Source organism: Tachypleus tridentatus, chromosome 10 (assembly GCF_004210375.1).
Source record: "Tachypleus tridentatus isolate NWPU-2018 chromosome 10, ASM421037v1, whole genome shotgun sequence".
Lineage (NCBI taxonomy): Eukaryota > Metazoa > Arthropoda > Merostomata > Xiphosura > Limulidae > Tachypleus > Tachypleus tridentatus.
In genome coordinates this window covers 123,322,041-123,339,588 of record NC_134834.1, presented here as the reverse complement: position 1 = coordinate 123,339,588, position 17,548 = coordinate 123,322,041, and the positions used below count along the sequence as shown (strand labels likewise).

Here is a 17,548-nt window from a genome sequence, read left to right as displayed (position 1 = left end):
TATAATACCATGGTATATCATGTTTTTTACATGGTGCATATATCTACTCCTAGATGTAACTTCGGCGCCTGGGTGTCTGTTTGTGTATCTGTTGTGTCCATCACGAGGTGTCGAATCCCGGACTTTAGAGTTGTATAATTTCAAAAATTAACCGCTGTCCTCCCAGAACACGTGTGTACTCAATCCTCTAGGAACATTTGGGTATGTACAACAACAACAAAACCAAGGTTAATACTGTTGGTAAAATAATGTAGCTCTTGGTGAACAGTGCTGTGAAGCCTTGGCTATTAACAGAATGGCGGAGGAAAAACCGACAAGCAGAGACATGAGGAGTCCAAGCAGAACACTGAAAATGAGGAGGAGTTACTGAGTCCAAGCTTGTGGAACAATGAAGAAGGTGCTTTTTTTTTTTTTTTTAAGCAATGAGACAAGAAGACTCGGTGAACTTGTGGATGACTGTTGGTAAGACTGAGGTCAAGAAATCCAAAGGAAGATAACTGGATTTCATGAACCGGTGCATGGCAAGCTATAGATATCATAAGACTTAAGAAGATTGTTCTCCACCAGGTTGGAGAAAACACGTCATGATGACGACATTAAGACGGCTTATTCTGTGCAGAGGCTACACGAGGGCTATCTGCGCTATCCGTCCCTAATTTATCAGTATAAGACTAGAACGAAGGCAGTTAGTCATCAAAATCTGCCGCCAATCCTTGGGCTACTCTTTTGCCAACTAATAGTGGGATTGACTATCACATTATAACGCCCCCACGGCTGAGAGTGCAAAGATGTTTGGTGTGATGGGAAGGTCGAACCCGCAACCCTCAGATTACGACTCGAGTGCTTTTAACAACCTGACCATGCCGGACCACATTAGGCCGGACTCTAACGTTTTCGTTTGGTATGATGCAGTGTGGTTGTCGTATATAACATATTCAATTTTGGTTTCACTCATCACTTCTTACAATTTAAGTTGTTTTAACTAGAACTAGTAATTGATACTTATTATAACGAGCAATAAAAACATCGGTTGGATTTTCCTACCATTAACTAAAGTTATCCATTACAGACTGTAGTAAATATATTCACGTGCATATTTGAACTGAACTTAATGTCACGAACATAAAGCATTATGGGAAGGTTGAAACATGGCATTGGTTCTGGTTGTGCTGTAGTTATACAAAACAATCAATGGTTTCGTATCTTCCTGTTGTTGCACATGTTCCTTAATGTTTTTATTTTTGTTTGAAAATGTCTTTCCCTTTGACTTGTACCTAGCTCTTTAATGTGAAGCTGTTTGGTAAATATTTTATCTAGCCAAAAATAGATTATGATCTAATGGTTCTATGGGTTCGCAGTTGTACATCGTTACACATTTTCTAGTTTCTGTTACCTTTTAAAGTACAAGGTTCGAACCCAAATTAAACCTACGTGTGTGTGTTATGTACTTGTACAGATGTTGAATTAGAACGTATAATTTTATTTACGTATTTGAAAACATACACAATTGTCCTGTTAAGAAAGAATCCGTTAACAAAATCCATATTGTAGTTGTGATGACCGATTACACTTAAAGGGTCTGTGTGTATGTTACTGATTTCTTTTTCCCCAAAGGTAAAATTGAAAAGAGTGTTTGTGACGTAGAGATCTAATGTATTCCTCCATTGGCCGTATCCTCTGCAAGGCTCATTAGCATAGCTTGGTCAGGAAACCAAAGAAATACAGTTAGGTCTCAAATGTGTGTTTTATAGTGGCATATAAAGAGACTAATTGGTTAGGTGTGTGTATATATTGATTTTAATTTCTAATATAAACAAAACAGTTGTAGGAAAAAGGAATGGAAATTCAAAAAGTTTATAGAGAGAGCTATTACATATCTTTAAAAAATATTTTTAATATTCAAGAAAATATAGTCACATGACAAATATGCGCTATATTACTTTACTCCGTTAGGAAACGCTACATCAAATGTATGTGTCTGGAATTAATTCACTATTTTATGTTTATAATATCTGATTCTATGTTTTATAAATAAGTTCCAGTTTTAGATACCAAAGAGCAGAAGACTAACCAGACAAACGAATAGTGAGATTGACCGCCACATTATAACGCCCTCACGGCTGAAAGGGCGAGCATGTTTGGCGTGACGAAGATTCGAAGCCGTGACTCTGTGATTACGAGTTGAGTGCTTTAACCACCTGGTCATGCCTGGCTTTCATCCATTGAAATGTAACCCAAAACAGTACATGTTAGCTCAGTTCCGACAAACATTGGATGCTACGTTCACATAAACTCTTCCAGAATCTTATAAATCTAAACGAAAAATTATTTTAAGAATAAAATTAAGAACCAGGTTCTACACCTTAGAACCCGAGCAGTGGTTTCACTGGTAAGGAGGTTATCGTCGCGTGAGTTTTGCTTGAGGTAGAGTGACGTATCTCTGAACAAAACATGGCTGCCGTTTAAAATTAAGCGGCAATAAAATTGACGACGTAATTCAAACATTTCGATACAAAGACAGTAATCCTGAACAGCTGCAGGGGATGCCGGGATAGCTGTCGATTGGAACTCACCGCTCAGATGATGGCGCACAAGGTAATGTGTGTGCTAATGAGAGAAAGACATCAAAGTTACCGTAATGGCCTGTAATTGGGCCCTCATCTGGTCCCCAATGGGTTTTCTGATGTTATCCGTTCTGTCTGTAGCCAACTCGAGTCGAAAAGTTAGGCCTAAGGCAGTAGTATCAAAACCAACTGGACTTTTAGTGTACAGGTGTGTGTGTCGTGATGGTAACACAGACAGACACTGGTATATCCGCATCAGCCAAACAAAGATTAGAAACAGGTAGTTCATAAGATGATTATTAAAAATACAAACATATGTAGGGTCATCGTCAAAGATATTGTAGTTTCACTGATATTAACATCCGGGTTCCACTACATGGTTGAGGGTAGCATCATTACACTACATAGTTGACAGTATTAAAACCAAGATGACAACAGTATTTATTACAAAATAGGGTTAGCAATATTTATACTTCGATAACAATGTTATAGTCATTGTTACTTCAGCTTTCTGTGGATGACGTTTGTGAAAACAATTTCTACATATTATTACTCATAAAAGTGAATGTTATTTTAATGCATACCAAAACATTATATAAAACTAACTGCAAATTGGCAAAAGTTCAGTAGTTCGTAGTTTTATTTGAATGAAATATTAAAACAGCTACAACAGTCGAAGAGTTTGCTCTATAAATGGTTATCTAAACAATTGTTTTTGGTTCTCTCACACTTTACCTGCTGTAAGTCATGTTATTTGGTGTCAAACTACCTCGAAAAGCTGACACGGATTACCAAGGTTGTTGTAACATTCTGTCACGTGAAGCGGATTTGTCAACTTGTACACTACTAATCTCTATAACTTATAGTAAAATACTGAATATATTTCCACATAGGACAATATCTTAGTAACTGACTTATTCCATAGTAGAAAACGTAACAATATTACACATAAAATGTGTCATTCTGTAGAATATACAACTAAACACTGGTACTCGGATAAATAACTAGGACAAACTAATATGTATGATTAATGTTTTATTGTAACTCTATATATGTTTTTAATATTTCTATTTAAATAAAGCATACATTACTCACCATTGATTGTTTTATTGTAACGTGGATTTACCTTAAACTTTTGTTGTATTATAACGTGGGTTTATCCTACACTTTTGTTTATTTGTAACGTGGGTTCATCCTAAACTTTTGTTTTATTGTAACGTGGGTTTATCCTAAACTTTTGTTTTATTGTAACGTGGGTTTATTCTAAACTTTTGTTTTATTGTAACGTGCGTTTATCCTAAACTTTTGTTTTCTTGTAACGTGGGTTTATCCTAAAGTTTTGTTTTATTGTAACGTGGGTTCATCCTAAACTTTTGTTTTATTGTAACGTGGGTTCATCCTAAACTTCTGTTTTATTGTAACGTGGGTTCATCCTGAACTTTTGTTTTCTTGTAACGTGGGTTTATTCTAAACTTTTGTTTTATTGTAACGTGGGTTTACCCTAAACTTTTGTTTTATTGTAACGTGGGTTTATCCTAAACTTCTGTTTTATTGTAACGTGGGTTCATCCTGAACTTTTGTTTTCTTGTAACGTGGGTTTATTCTAAACATTTGTTTTATTGTAACGTGGGTTTACCCTAAACTTTTGTTTTATTGTAACGTGGGTTTATCCTAAACTTTTGTTTTATTGTAACGTGGGTTTATTCTAAACTTTTGTTTTATTGTAACGTGCGTTTATCTTAAACTTTTGTTTTATTGTAACGTGGGTTTATCCTAAACTTTTGTTTTTTTGTAACGTGGGTTTATCCTAAACTTTTGTTTTATTGTAACGTGGGTTTATCCTAAACTTTTGTTTTCTTGTAACGTGGGTTCATCCTAAACTTTTGTTTTCTTGTAACGTGGGTTTATCCTAAACTTTTGTTTTATTGTAACGTGGGTTTATCCTAAACTTTTGTTTTATTGTAACGTGGGTTTATCCTAAACTTTTGTTTTCTTGTAACGTGGGTTTATCCTAAACTTTTGTTTTATTGTAACGTGGGTTTATCCTAAACTTTTGTTTTCTTGTAACGTGGGTTCATCCTAAACTTTTGTTTTCTTGTAACGTGGGTTTATCCTAAACTTTTGTTTTATTGTAACGTGGGTTTATCCTAAACTTTTGTTTTCTTGTAATGTGGGTTTATCCTAAACTTTTGTTTTCTTGTAACGTGGGTTTATCCTAAACTTTTGTTTTATTGTAACATGTGTTCATCCTAAACTATTGTTTTATTGTAACGTGGGTTCATCCTAAACTTTTGTTTTCTTGTAACGTGGGTTTATCCTAAACTTTTGTTTTATTCTAAAGTGGGTTCATCCTAAACTTTTGTTTTATTGTAACGTGGGTTTATCCTAAGTTTTGTTTTATTGTAACATGGGTTTATCCTAAACTTTTGTTTTCTTGTAACGTGGGTTTATTCTAAACTGTGAATCTGTTCGAAGTTCATTTCAACATTTCCTGATATTTATTATAAGACAATTTGACAAGGAGGGTGATAGAATTAACCATAAAACTGGGCAATATATCCCATCATGCCCTTGTGTGTTTGCACTAGACTAGTGGCTCATCGATCATTTAATAAGAGCGCAAATTAAACGTGTTCACACGCAAGTAGACCACTGCTGGTTCCTAGTGACGATACTTATAGCCGTGATGCACCCAGCAAACGATACAACTCCACAGTTACTGCTAGTAATCCAATGTATCGAGTATATCAGCTATAATTTATGTCACTTCCTCGGTGGGATCGTTAACTTATCACAGGGGGGTCGTCAAAACGATTTTTTGTGGCATCAGTTCTGTTACATCCCTCAACAAGATTGGAAGTGAATGTGTTGATCTCTTTCGTCTCTGGATGTTGTATCATGACGTCAGCTGTCACGTCTCTATATGACGCTAGGGTCCCAGTGAAAATATGTGTGATGTTTAGTAATCCTTGTAACAAACCCATTGTAACTTGTTCTGTGGCATACATTCATCTCCGATCTACATATATTATTTAATAATATTAACCCACACATACAAATTACTGATGACTTGTTTGATTATTTCTGTATTGTCATTTACAGTTAATTTTTTCAGCCTCGGCAAAACGGATCTAAGTTTCTTTTTTGTCTTCCTTTGAAGTTCAGTGTTTTATCTCATAGCTCCGCCATCTCTTGACCAATTTGAGATCTAATTACAGTAATGGACTCAAAAATTCAAACTCTTTCGATTGATATGTTTGACCACACATCATGTCTCACAGATTAAAAAAAGTTCAAGTGCTGCGGCTATTGAGGGCTCCTTGTCACAGATACACTTCAGACATCTTTCGCCACCCCTCTTTTTATTTTCCTCACGAGCTACCCTGTAGGTAACTGTACATTTTGGAAATTGTTTCGGTATTTTATAATAAACGTGTTAAGGAAAAGTCCTCAAGAGATTACATGTTCTCACCATTTTCTGCCATGTCCATGTGTCGTGTACAGTTTCGATTTTATATATTGCCAAATCTCATACTTCATATATTTTACAGCGTTTTCACTTCAGTGTTGCAGCGAAGACTTGACTGACACCTAGCGGCAAGGTTGACGTTACAAATACACATACGTATACTGGTGTTTGAGCAGCATATTATTCATACTCTTAAGAAGAAAAAATATTCCTCCTTTTAGGAAACTAATGAGGTACCAGGAATTTTGTTATCAAGTTTTATTTCAACAGTTCATCCAATCATTTTTAACTTGATCTGGTAAATGGTTACATTTCTTGTTCAACATTCAAAGCAAACAATATCAATATTGATGGAAGTACAAGAAATAGAGCTTCAACAGTAAGTTCCTGCGTAGATGACCCAGGTTCGAGCTCCATTTTAAACCTAATCACGCGTGTCTGTTTGTCAATGAGAAACAAACATCGTCGTCAATTATCTGCAAGTGTTTTATATAGAACAATCCCTCTTGGTAGTCTGTCAAAAGATCTACACACAAACAGTGTTGTATCTCAACAGACGTAGATGTCTTGGTTCAGGTTCACTCAGATTTAGGCCCCAGCATGGTCAGGTGGGTTAAGGCGTGCGACTCGTAATCTGAGGGTCGCGGGTTTGCATCCCCGTCGCGACAAACATGCTCGCCCTTTCAGCTGTGAGAGTGTTATAATGTGACGGTCAATCCCACTAATCGTTGGTAAAAGAGTAGCCCAAGAGTTGGCGGTGGGTGGTGATGACTAGCTGCCTTCCCTCTAGTCTTACACTACTAAATTAGGGACGGCTATCACAGATAGCCCTCGAGTAGCTTTGTGCGAAACTCAAAAACAAACAAACAATCATTCAGATTTTGTTTACAAACGTTTACATAAACGACTACAGTCTGTGATCGAAGCTAGTCACAAGTTCCCGTTATGCTGACACATCTGTTAAAGGATATCTGATCTCTTGAAACTATACTATTAAAATACATCTGCTAGTTTTTAGTACATCTACACCCGTTCTAGTTTTCAGTATATCTACTGTAGTTTTCAATATATTTTGCTTTGATCAACGTTCTTGCTTGTGTTAATGCCATCACTAACGTTCAGGGGAAGACAACAGTTTGAAAGTTGTCAAAATTTAGACTTGGGTGCTTAGTTTCTCAAAAGTATTATCAAAGGTCAAAGTTCGAAATAGGTGTTACGTTCCGAGGATGAAACAGTTTTCACGACTGACTTGACATGTTTAGTCTTATTTTAAATGACTGATTTCGAAGCACTTTTGTACTTCTTTAGCCAATGCTAAAATGAAACTACAGAACTTCTGAGGAACAAGTTCTGATCTTGAAATTTGACGATTAAAAGTAAACATTACGAAGAACTGGTGTCAAAAAGGTTTCTTAAAGATATTCTATGATGCCACCTCTTGTTATTTTAAGAATTACACCCATTTTTTGAAAAGAACAACTAAGATGTGATTAACAAACAAGTATATATATAAACATTAATATCATAAAAAGATTAACCTATTATCAGTTACAACTATCGTTCAAGCGACATTTGTTATACCTTTATAGTTGAATGATTTTTTTCTTTAGGAAACGACCAAACAGAAAACTACCGTGTTCCATACAGCTACAGACAGCGACTGCAGTTAGAGAAAACTTTCCAATCTAATAGCTACATTACCATTGAACGTAAAATAGAATTGGCCGCCATGTTAGGCTTAACAGAACGCCAAGTCAAGATTTGGTTCCAGAATAGACGAGCCAAGGAAAGAAGGGCGTTGAAAAAGTGTAATCAAACTCTGGAAAGACCATTCTCTTGAATAATCTCATTCATAAACCTTAACATTTGACATTGTTTGGAATAATTGGAACATATGTTATAACTGCGTGTGTGTATGTGTATAGTTTAAAGTATGTTTACGGGATAGCTACTACAGCTAGTGTTTTCTTTATATTTGTTGTTTCTTGTTCTTGTTGTCATAAAAGTAGTACTCGATTAATGGAAAATGTTCATAACCACATTTACCTTCACAACTATTTTACGTTTTCTGTTAGTAAATTGCTCACGAAAATAACGTTCTTTTTCATTTTTTTAACTCTTAAAGTAACTTTATTCAGATCTGTTGACGGACTTTGCTTCTTTTTTCAAAAATCTTCATAGAAAGTTTTCAATAAATAACACTACAGTAATTTAATTAACTGTTTATATATACGTAAGGTGCTTTGAGTTACATTTTACTTACCTCTGTGAATCTATATGTATTTATATGTGGTATTTGGGAAATGCTACTAGACAACGCACATATTTAGGCCTGTTGATTATGTGAACTATAAATCAAACACAACAATATTATATAAGCCACTCATCATGTCACTGTCCTGAAAACATTACAATTTATTACCATTACGGCCCCTAGTGGCTGAGTTGTAGCCATAACTTTGAAAAATTATGATACTAAATCTCTGGTTTTGGTGGAGTATACATAGTAAATTATGTGGTTTTGTACTTAAAAACAAAAACAAATACCAGTATTTAAACCTAAAAATATGTGGAATAACTTTTGGAATATTTTGAAATATTGAAGCGAATTTTCTGATGTTGACTGTTTAACTCTAAAGCGTCTGTTTATAATAAACAGTTTATTTAGTGATTATGTCATTTTTAGTTGTAGGAACTTCCCAATTAAACAGCAGATTTCCATATCGAAACAAAGAAGAGAATCATATACTGATTTCGATAAATATGACCACAGTTGGGTTAAACGTGTTTCCACTACTACAGTAACAGTTAAATATGGCCACCGTTGGGTTAAACGTGTTTCCACTACTACAGTAACAGTTAAATATGGCCACCGTTGGGTTAAACGTGTTTCCACTACTACAGTAACTGTTAAATATGACCACCGTTGGGTTAAATGTGTTTCCACTACTACAGTAACTGTTAAATATGACCACCGTTGGGTTAAACGTGTTTCCACTACTACAGTAACTGTTAACTATGACCACAGTTGGGTTAAACGTGTTTCCACTACTACAGTAACTGTTAACTATGACCACAGTTGGGTTAAACGTGTTTCCACTACTACAGTAACTGTTAAATATGACCACAGTTGGGTTAAACGTGTTTCCACTACTACAGTAACTGTTAAATATGACAACAGTTGGGTTAAACGTGTTTCCACTACTACAGTAACTGTTAAATATGACCACAGTTGGGTTAAACGTGTTTCCACTACTACAGTAACTGTTAAATATGACCACAGTTGGGTTAAACGTGTTTTCACTCTACAGTAACTGTTAAATATGATCACAGTTGGGTTAAACGTGTTTCCACTACTACAGTAACTGTTAACTATGACCACCGTTGGGTTAAACGTGTTTCCACTACTACAGTAACTGTTAACTATGACCACAGTTGGGTTAAACGTGTTTCCACTACTACTGTAACTGTTAACTATGACCACAGTTGGGTTAAACGTGTTTCCACTACTACAGTAACTGTTAACTATGACCACCGTTGGGTTAAACGTGTTTCCACTACTACAGTAACTGTTAACTATGACCACCGTTGGGTTAAACGTGTTTCCACTACTACAGTAACTGTTAACTATGACCACCGTTGGGTTAAACGTGTTTCCACTACTACAGTAACTGTTAAATATGACCACAGTTGGGTTAAACGTGTTTCCACTACTACAGTAACTGTTAAATATGACCACCGTTGGGTTAAACGTGTTTCCACTACTACAGTAACTGTTAACTATGACCACAGTTGGGTTAAACGTGTTTCCACTACTACAGTAACTGTTAAATATGACCACAGTTGGGTTAAACGTGTTTTCACTCTACAGTAACTGTTGAAGACAGAGAAACCTTCTGTGTTTGATAAACATAAAACATAGTTAAGTGTTTCACCATTGCCAAACTGTGAACTCTCGAACGTGCAGAAGTTTGATAAACATAACCACGTACGTTCTGTGTAAGTGAAACGTGAAAACATCTCATTCATAACCACGTAAGTTTTCTTTCAACACTATTGCGGAACTATTTAGGAGAACATTAAATCTGAACTATTCCACATAGACTTGAGTACGTAAGGAAGTTATGTGTGTACTTCAGTCAATGGTGATATACGTTATACATGGATGTTTTTAACTTTCATCTATATACAATTCATGAAACGCATTTTCGCCTTATTTTACAAATACAAAATATAAAAAAATAACATGGCTATATGAAATATCGGGACCTCTAATTGTCTAACCAAAACTTACAAGAAATACGTCACAAGTCTAGTTGTCTAACCAGAAACTTGCAAGAAACACGTCATGACTGTAGATGTCTTACTGAAAACTTACAAGAAGCACGTCATAACTTTAGTTGTCTAACCAGAAACTTACTATTGGTCACCGATTAAAATTTCGTCTGTGACATCAGAGCTGTGGACTTTTAAATCAATTAATTAATTAAAACGATAAAATAAACATGAGCTTTATTAACACGCTGAAGTCACTGACAATCTTTAGTTAACCCTACTAGTTTTATGGTGGTCATCCTCACTGGTGTCGTACTGATAATGTTTCTACAGCCAGTACTGGACGTGAGGTTACGAACATTACTTCACCATCATGTACAACTTTTAATTATCCACAAACATTGAAACCACAAAGTTTGTATTGTTCCCATCAGTGAAGAGTCCACTGGCATATCGCTACCATAACCTTTCGGTCTAGCAAAGAAAATAGACAGTGTATACTGAACGCACAGCACACTGATACAGATTCGCATCTACTAACACTCCAGTCGTCTTATTCCATCTACTAACACTCCAGTCGTCTTATTTCATCTACTAACACCACAGTCGTCTTATTTCATCTACTAACACTACAGTCGTCTTATTTCATCTACTAACACTACAGTCGTCTTATTTCATCTACTAACACTACAGTCGTCTTATTTCATCTACTAACACCACAGTCGTCTTATTTCATCTACTAACACTACAGTCGTCTTATTTCATCTACTAACACTACAGTCGTCTTATTTCATCTACTAACACCACAGTCGTTTTATTTCATCTACTAACACTACAGTCGTCTTATTTCATCTACTAACACTACAGTCGTCTTATTTCATCTACTAACACTACAGTCGTTTTATTTCATCTACTAACACTACAGTCGTCTTATTTCATCTACTAACACCACAGTCGTCTTATTTCATCTACTAACACTACAGTCGTCTTATTTCATCTACTAACACTACAGTCGTCTTATTTCATCTACTAACACCACAGTCGTTTTATTTCATCTACTAACACTACAGTCGTCTTATTTCATCTACTAACACTACAGTCGTCTTATTTCATCTACTAACACTACAGTCGTCTTATTTCATCTACTAACACTACAGTCGTCTTATTTCATCTACTAACACCACAGTCGTCTTATTTCATCTACTAACACTACAGTCGTCTTATTTCATCTACTAACACCACAGTCGTTTTATTTCATCTACTAACACTACAGTCGTCTTATTTCATCTACTAACACTACAGTCGTCTTATTTCATCTACTAACACTACAGTCGTCTTATTTCATCTACTAACACCACAGTCGTCTTATTTCATCTACTAACACTACAGTCGTCTTATTTCATCTACTAACACTACAGTCGTCTTATTTCATCTACTAACACTCCAGTCGTCTTATTTCATCTACTAACACTACAGTCGTCTTATTTCATCTACTAACACCACAGTCGTTTTATTTCATCTACTAACACTACAGTCGTCTTATTTCATCTACTAACACTACAGTCGTCTTATTTCATCTACTAACACTACAGTCGTCTTATTTCATCTACTAACACTACAGTCGTCTTATTTCATCTACTAACACTACAGTCGTCTTATTTCATCTACTAACACCACAGTCGTCTTATTTCATCTACTAACACTACAGTCGTCTTATTTCATCTACTAACACTACAGTCGTCTTATTTCATCTACTAACACTACAGTCGTCTTATTTCATCTACTAACACCACAGTCGTTTTATTTCATCTACTAACACTACAGTCGTCTTATTTCATCTACTAACACTACAGTCGTCTTATTTCATCTACTAACACTACAGTCGTCTTATTTCATCTACTAACACCACAGTCGTTTTATTTCATCTACTAACACTACAGTCGTCTTATTTCATCTACTAACACTACAGTCGTCTTATTTCATCTACTAACACTACAATCGTCTTATTTTACGTATCAGATTCCAGGTATAAAATGTTAATGTTTTATTTATATCTTTTACTTCGAAGTCTTTTTTACGGGGAAATATCTTTGAAAAACATAATGTAACTTTTTGTAAACAGTAGTTTCTAAATGACCCGATGTCACTCTTAACAATGACATCGGGCCCTTTAGATAGTGGTGTATACAGTAAAACAGTTAATAATGGTTTTACTGTACACGACAGTGTCTAAATGGCCTGATGTCATTGTTAACAGTGATGTTGTACTATATACAACAGTGTCTAAATGGCCCGATGTCATTGTTAACAGTGATGTTGTACTATATACAACAGTGTCTAAATGGCCCGATGTCATTGTTAACAGTGATGTTGTACTATATACAACAGTGTCTAAATGATCTGATTTCACTTTTTTTTAATGTTTTGTGATAGCACGAACAAAACAACAAAAATATTATCTGCAGAGCTTCTAGTAAAATAAAGACAAGAGAAAAAGTTCAATTGTTTAAATAACGTGTTTTTTACACTTCATGTATCCGAGAAAACCCTTTATTTTACTAAACCATTCAACAGTTATAACTTAAAAACTTCATACTGTTTATACACATCTCAAACTCTTCCAGAAGATGCAACTATTTAAAGACATTACAAACTGGTCTTCAAAATACAACTATTTAAAAGATATTACAGACTCCTTTTGGGTTAAAATCCTTTATAACAAAAGTTCTGATACACGTATTAACCTACATAAAGATAGAAAACACTGCTAACAGAAGTTTTAATAAAACGAACCAAGTTAGTGTCACTAAATTTATGTTTGAAAACTCTAAATTATATAAGAGTGCTCACAATTTTAGAATTTAGTTGTCAGACAGTGACCCGTTCTTCTGAGCGAATATTAATGAAACTTTAAAACAAGTAGCCCCATGGGGTCGATATGGTTCTCTAGTTTTGCCACTCGTGCCATAAAAGCATTACGTATGACAAGTGGTGATTGTTATTAAGGTTATTTATGACTGCGGGATTAATGTGCGTTGGAGAGTAAACTGACAAAGGCTACATAGTCTAATACTAACCCTAATGTTAGTCTAACCCTAATGTTGTCATAGCAACTGTGAATATCAACTTCCAAATGACATTCTGCGAAAAAGTTTACGAGAAGCATTTTCAGTTCCGAAATAATGAGTAAAATAAAACGATAACTGATTTTATTTTCGGTCTAAAATCACCATTGAGTATCAATTTCCGGAAGTGATTAAACAGATTGTGGCCGAATGGCTAGCGTTCCTCCAATAAAAGAAAATTGCGCTGCGCACTTTTGGGCCGTGCTTGCGTTATAAGAGTGATGGTCAAATTCCACTTTACGATCAGACAATAGTTGCGATAAATGATATTGGCTGGCTGTTTTTAGTCTAGTCTATCAGTTCAAAAAATAGACAAGCTACTGAGTTAGGCCTCGAGTAACTTGATAAAATTGGTATCTCTACAGGAACTACAACTCCTTTATTTATTTAACAAACTACCATTAATAATAAAAGTTAGTTTCATTCCGAAACTCGCAGATCATCGCTGTTTACTGAACAAGTATCACTTTTTTCCTTATCGATTTGGTCGAGTTTGAAGACTAGCCACAACAGTTAGCTTGATACATGTGACTGACGCCATTGATATAATGTTTAGCTTCTTTCACTGTTTCATTACAAACTTGTTTATTGTTAAGTGCTCACGTGCACTACAGTTCAGATGCAAGGCTCGAACCCCGATTTTAAGTGTCAAAATTCCTTAAGCTTACCGCTAGATAGCCTACGTAAAAACAAAAATAGTATTTATTTCTTACATGACCCAGTTCCTTAAATTAAATATTAGAAGCGCAACTGTTTCACAGGCGACAGAGTTACTGTTATTACAGAAGGCTTATTTGTGTCCTATGATTTGAAATGTTCATAAAAACTGATTAGAATACCAAAGTGTAGAACAGAAATGTAAACACTAATTGATAATTTAATATGAATTACCGCGCAACATTTTAGCGCAGATGATAGGATTGTTTGTTAAGCCAAAGCTCCACAAAGGGCTATCTGTGCTCTGGCCACTACGGATATCGAAACCCTGACCCTGATTTTAGTAGTACAAGTCCGCAGACGTACCACTCTGCCACTGGGAGACAGGATTGCCGAATATGAATTCCTTTCCAACAGGTCTCGCTGCTAAGAATATGACATACAATGCCAATCGACAGGTAAGGGCAGATCCTTATCCATCAATTATATGTAGATTACTGATAATTACAGCCCACATTGTAGATGTTCTTCGTCGGACATGATACCGTCACCCCCTCTGTTGTCGGATAAACTATTTATAATTCTGATATCAGATTCATCTGTCGCCCTCCAACTTTGTTCATATCTCTATAAATAACGTTTTACTAACATGATACCATTTCATGTTAATGTGTGTCTTACTGTTCTAGAAGTAATATTCACTTCTGTAGATACAACCTGATCGTTGGTAAGAACTCTACTAGATTGTTGTGTACAAAGTTTACCATAACTTATTCAACGCCACCTTTGAAGAATGTGTTTTCTTCCTCACCCACTTCTATTACCAACAGTACGATAGTCACTGATCCTTTTCAAAGTTTACCACGTAACTCCAAGTGAAATATTACCTGTAGAATGTGTCTTCACCATACAAGACTTTATTACCACGTTTGTCATATGTCACATTACGTAAAGATAAAACAAACTACTGGATGAAGTAATTCTTGATTACGAGAAACCCACTTGAAATAAAAATCTATCTTACAATGGTTGGTATGGGTATTAACACTTCTATTGATAAGGAGAGAACAACATTTCGACCTTCCTAGGTCATCTTCAGGTTGACCAAAGGAAGATCGAACTGTTGCTCTATCATTATCAATAAAAATGTTAATACCCATACCAACCATTCTGAGGTTCAAACTACTAGATGTTTGGCAACCACAGAACAAACTAGTAGATGTTATAACTGAAATCACTTCATATTAAGTAAACAAATTATTCATTTTCTGTAAAAGAAATGCCATCTTTAGAAACAATTATTGTTGCTTGTAATTAAACACAAGGCTATACAATTGGTTATCTGTATTCTGCTCACAAGGGGTATCGAAACCTGATTTCTAGCGTTGTAAGTTTGCAGACATACCGCCGTGCCACTGGGGGTAATGCAAAAAAGAAACAGAATAGAACAAACCGTGTAAAACGATTTTCCCCGAGTAAAGAACACAATAAGATATTCAAAATGAAAATAGAGACAAAACAAAATACCTTGCGAATTAAAACAAAATACACACGAAACGTGTGTGTATGTTTTCTTATGGCAAAGCCACACGGACTATCTACTAAGTCCACTGAAGGGAATCGAACCCCTGATTTTAGCGTTGTAGCTCCATAGACTTACAGCTGTACCAGCGGGAACTGAAACTTGGATAAATCACATCTAAGTAAGACTTGAAGTGTAATAAGCACAATATGTGAAATTTACAAATTGAGGAACTTGATATAGAATTTTAGGTTTACAAAACAAACAAGACGTAGAGTGGTGTCTATACACAGGAAACTAAACACACAAAACACAATGTATATACACACAGAAAAATAAATATATAAACAGTGAACTGAAAGCTCATGTGTAGGAAAATGTTTGTTTAGAGAAATTAAAATTTATAGAAACGAAATACTGTATACAAGAGAAAAGAGTCTACAAAATATAATCTATGCTGTGGAAACAGAATGTATAGCCAAGCCTGCTTACATAAACAAAACGTATATATGTTTATAAACATATACAGACAACATTGTAAAATGTTTACCAGAATCTAGTGTGTCTCTCAACTGCTAGAAAACGTTAAGTTGACCAGAAATGTCACTACTAAACAGACGTTAAGTTGACCAGAAATGTCACTACTAAACAGAAAGCATGCGGAAGAGGCTTTAGAAACTTTTGTTTTTACAACAATAATTTAGATGGTAACTAATGATCACCAAATATTATTACTTTTTTCTGTTGTTAAAGTTACTTGATTTGTGTAGAACATATCAACCATTTTTCAGTTGCTAAAGTAATATGATTTTTGTAGAATGTATTAGCCATTTGTCAGTTGCTGAAGTAATTTTATGTGTAGAATGTATTAATATTTATTTCAGTTGCAAAGTAATTTAATTTACGTAGTATATTTTAACTTTTTCTTGCTGCTAGTAGTTTCACTTATGATAAATGTAAGATATGTATGTGCCACTATTCTATGTTTAAATATTTTGTGAATTTACGAAAAAATACAACAAAAACACCATAGTTCGATTTTTTAAAATAAACTATAAACCTATATTAAATCAGATCTTTCCTGTAACGTGTTTCTTCCTTTACTGTCAAGGATAAATAGACCATTATGGAGAACATTTCAATTATCTCATACACGTATGAGTATCTGTTAAAATATTTTTATGAATGTCATAGCGTGTTCACATTATATTGATGTATGAAATATGCTGCAAACAAAGTACAACAGTGTACTTTAACTCTACCCACTCAGACTTGACTTGACTCTCACTGCATACATTAAGTATCATAATTTAAGCCTCACTCTTTTCACCTATTCTGTTTTATTGCAGACGACATAATCTTATTTTCTGTGCTAGGCTTAATGTTTGTTTTTTTGCACATGACATTTTAATTCTGCATACATTTATTTTGTGTCTGAGATTAAATATATAATGTATTAATAGATGTATAGTTAATGCTATATAACTAAATAGATAAATAATGTTATATTCTAAATTCAATGTTAACTCAAGCGTAACGAAAAATGTCAAGTCTCTGGAGAATTTATTGTTGTAATGCATATGTTAACGTTAAAATTACCGGTTCTGTTAGCAGACGATAGATGCGTATATCAACGAAAAATTGTCGTTTTGCGCTCCCTCATGTGAGGCAAGTGTGACCTACAAAAAAACGCGGCGGATAAACAAGCAAACAAAAACAAAACAAAATTTGAGTTTTATATATAGATAACTTCTCCGACGTATCGCTAACAACTTTTATTAATTTTTTTACTTATCCTTATTACAAACACGAAGAAGCCTGTCACCTAGACAACAACATTCCATTGTCTTCGTTCAGACACAGATTTAGCAAATAAATGTACATTTGCAGACATACACAGAAAATACTTTCATATTCATATATACACATTGTAGGA

General features: G+C 34.8%; 1 protein-coding gene across 1 annotated transcript in view; it reads left to right on the top strand.

Moving 5' to 3' along the window:
- The window catches only part of LOC143228478 (uncharacterized), a 57,305-nt gene extending 48,919 nt beyond the window's left edge, over positions 1-8,386 (top strand). Inside the window, exon 2 of the mRNA XM_076459730.1 lies at positions 7,644-8,386. Within this exon, the coding sequence (XP_076315845.1) occupies positions 7,644-7,703 (60 nt within the window). The 3' untranslated portion in view covers positions 7,704-8,386. The remainder of the gene's footprint in view (positions 1-7,643) is intronic.
- Positions 8,387-17,548: the final 9,162 nt, after the last annotated feature.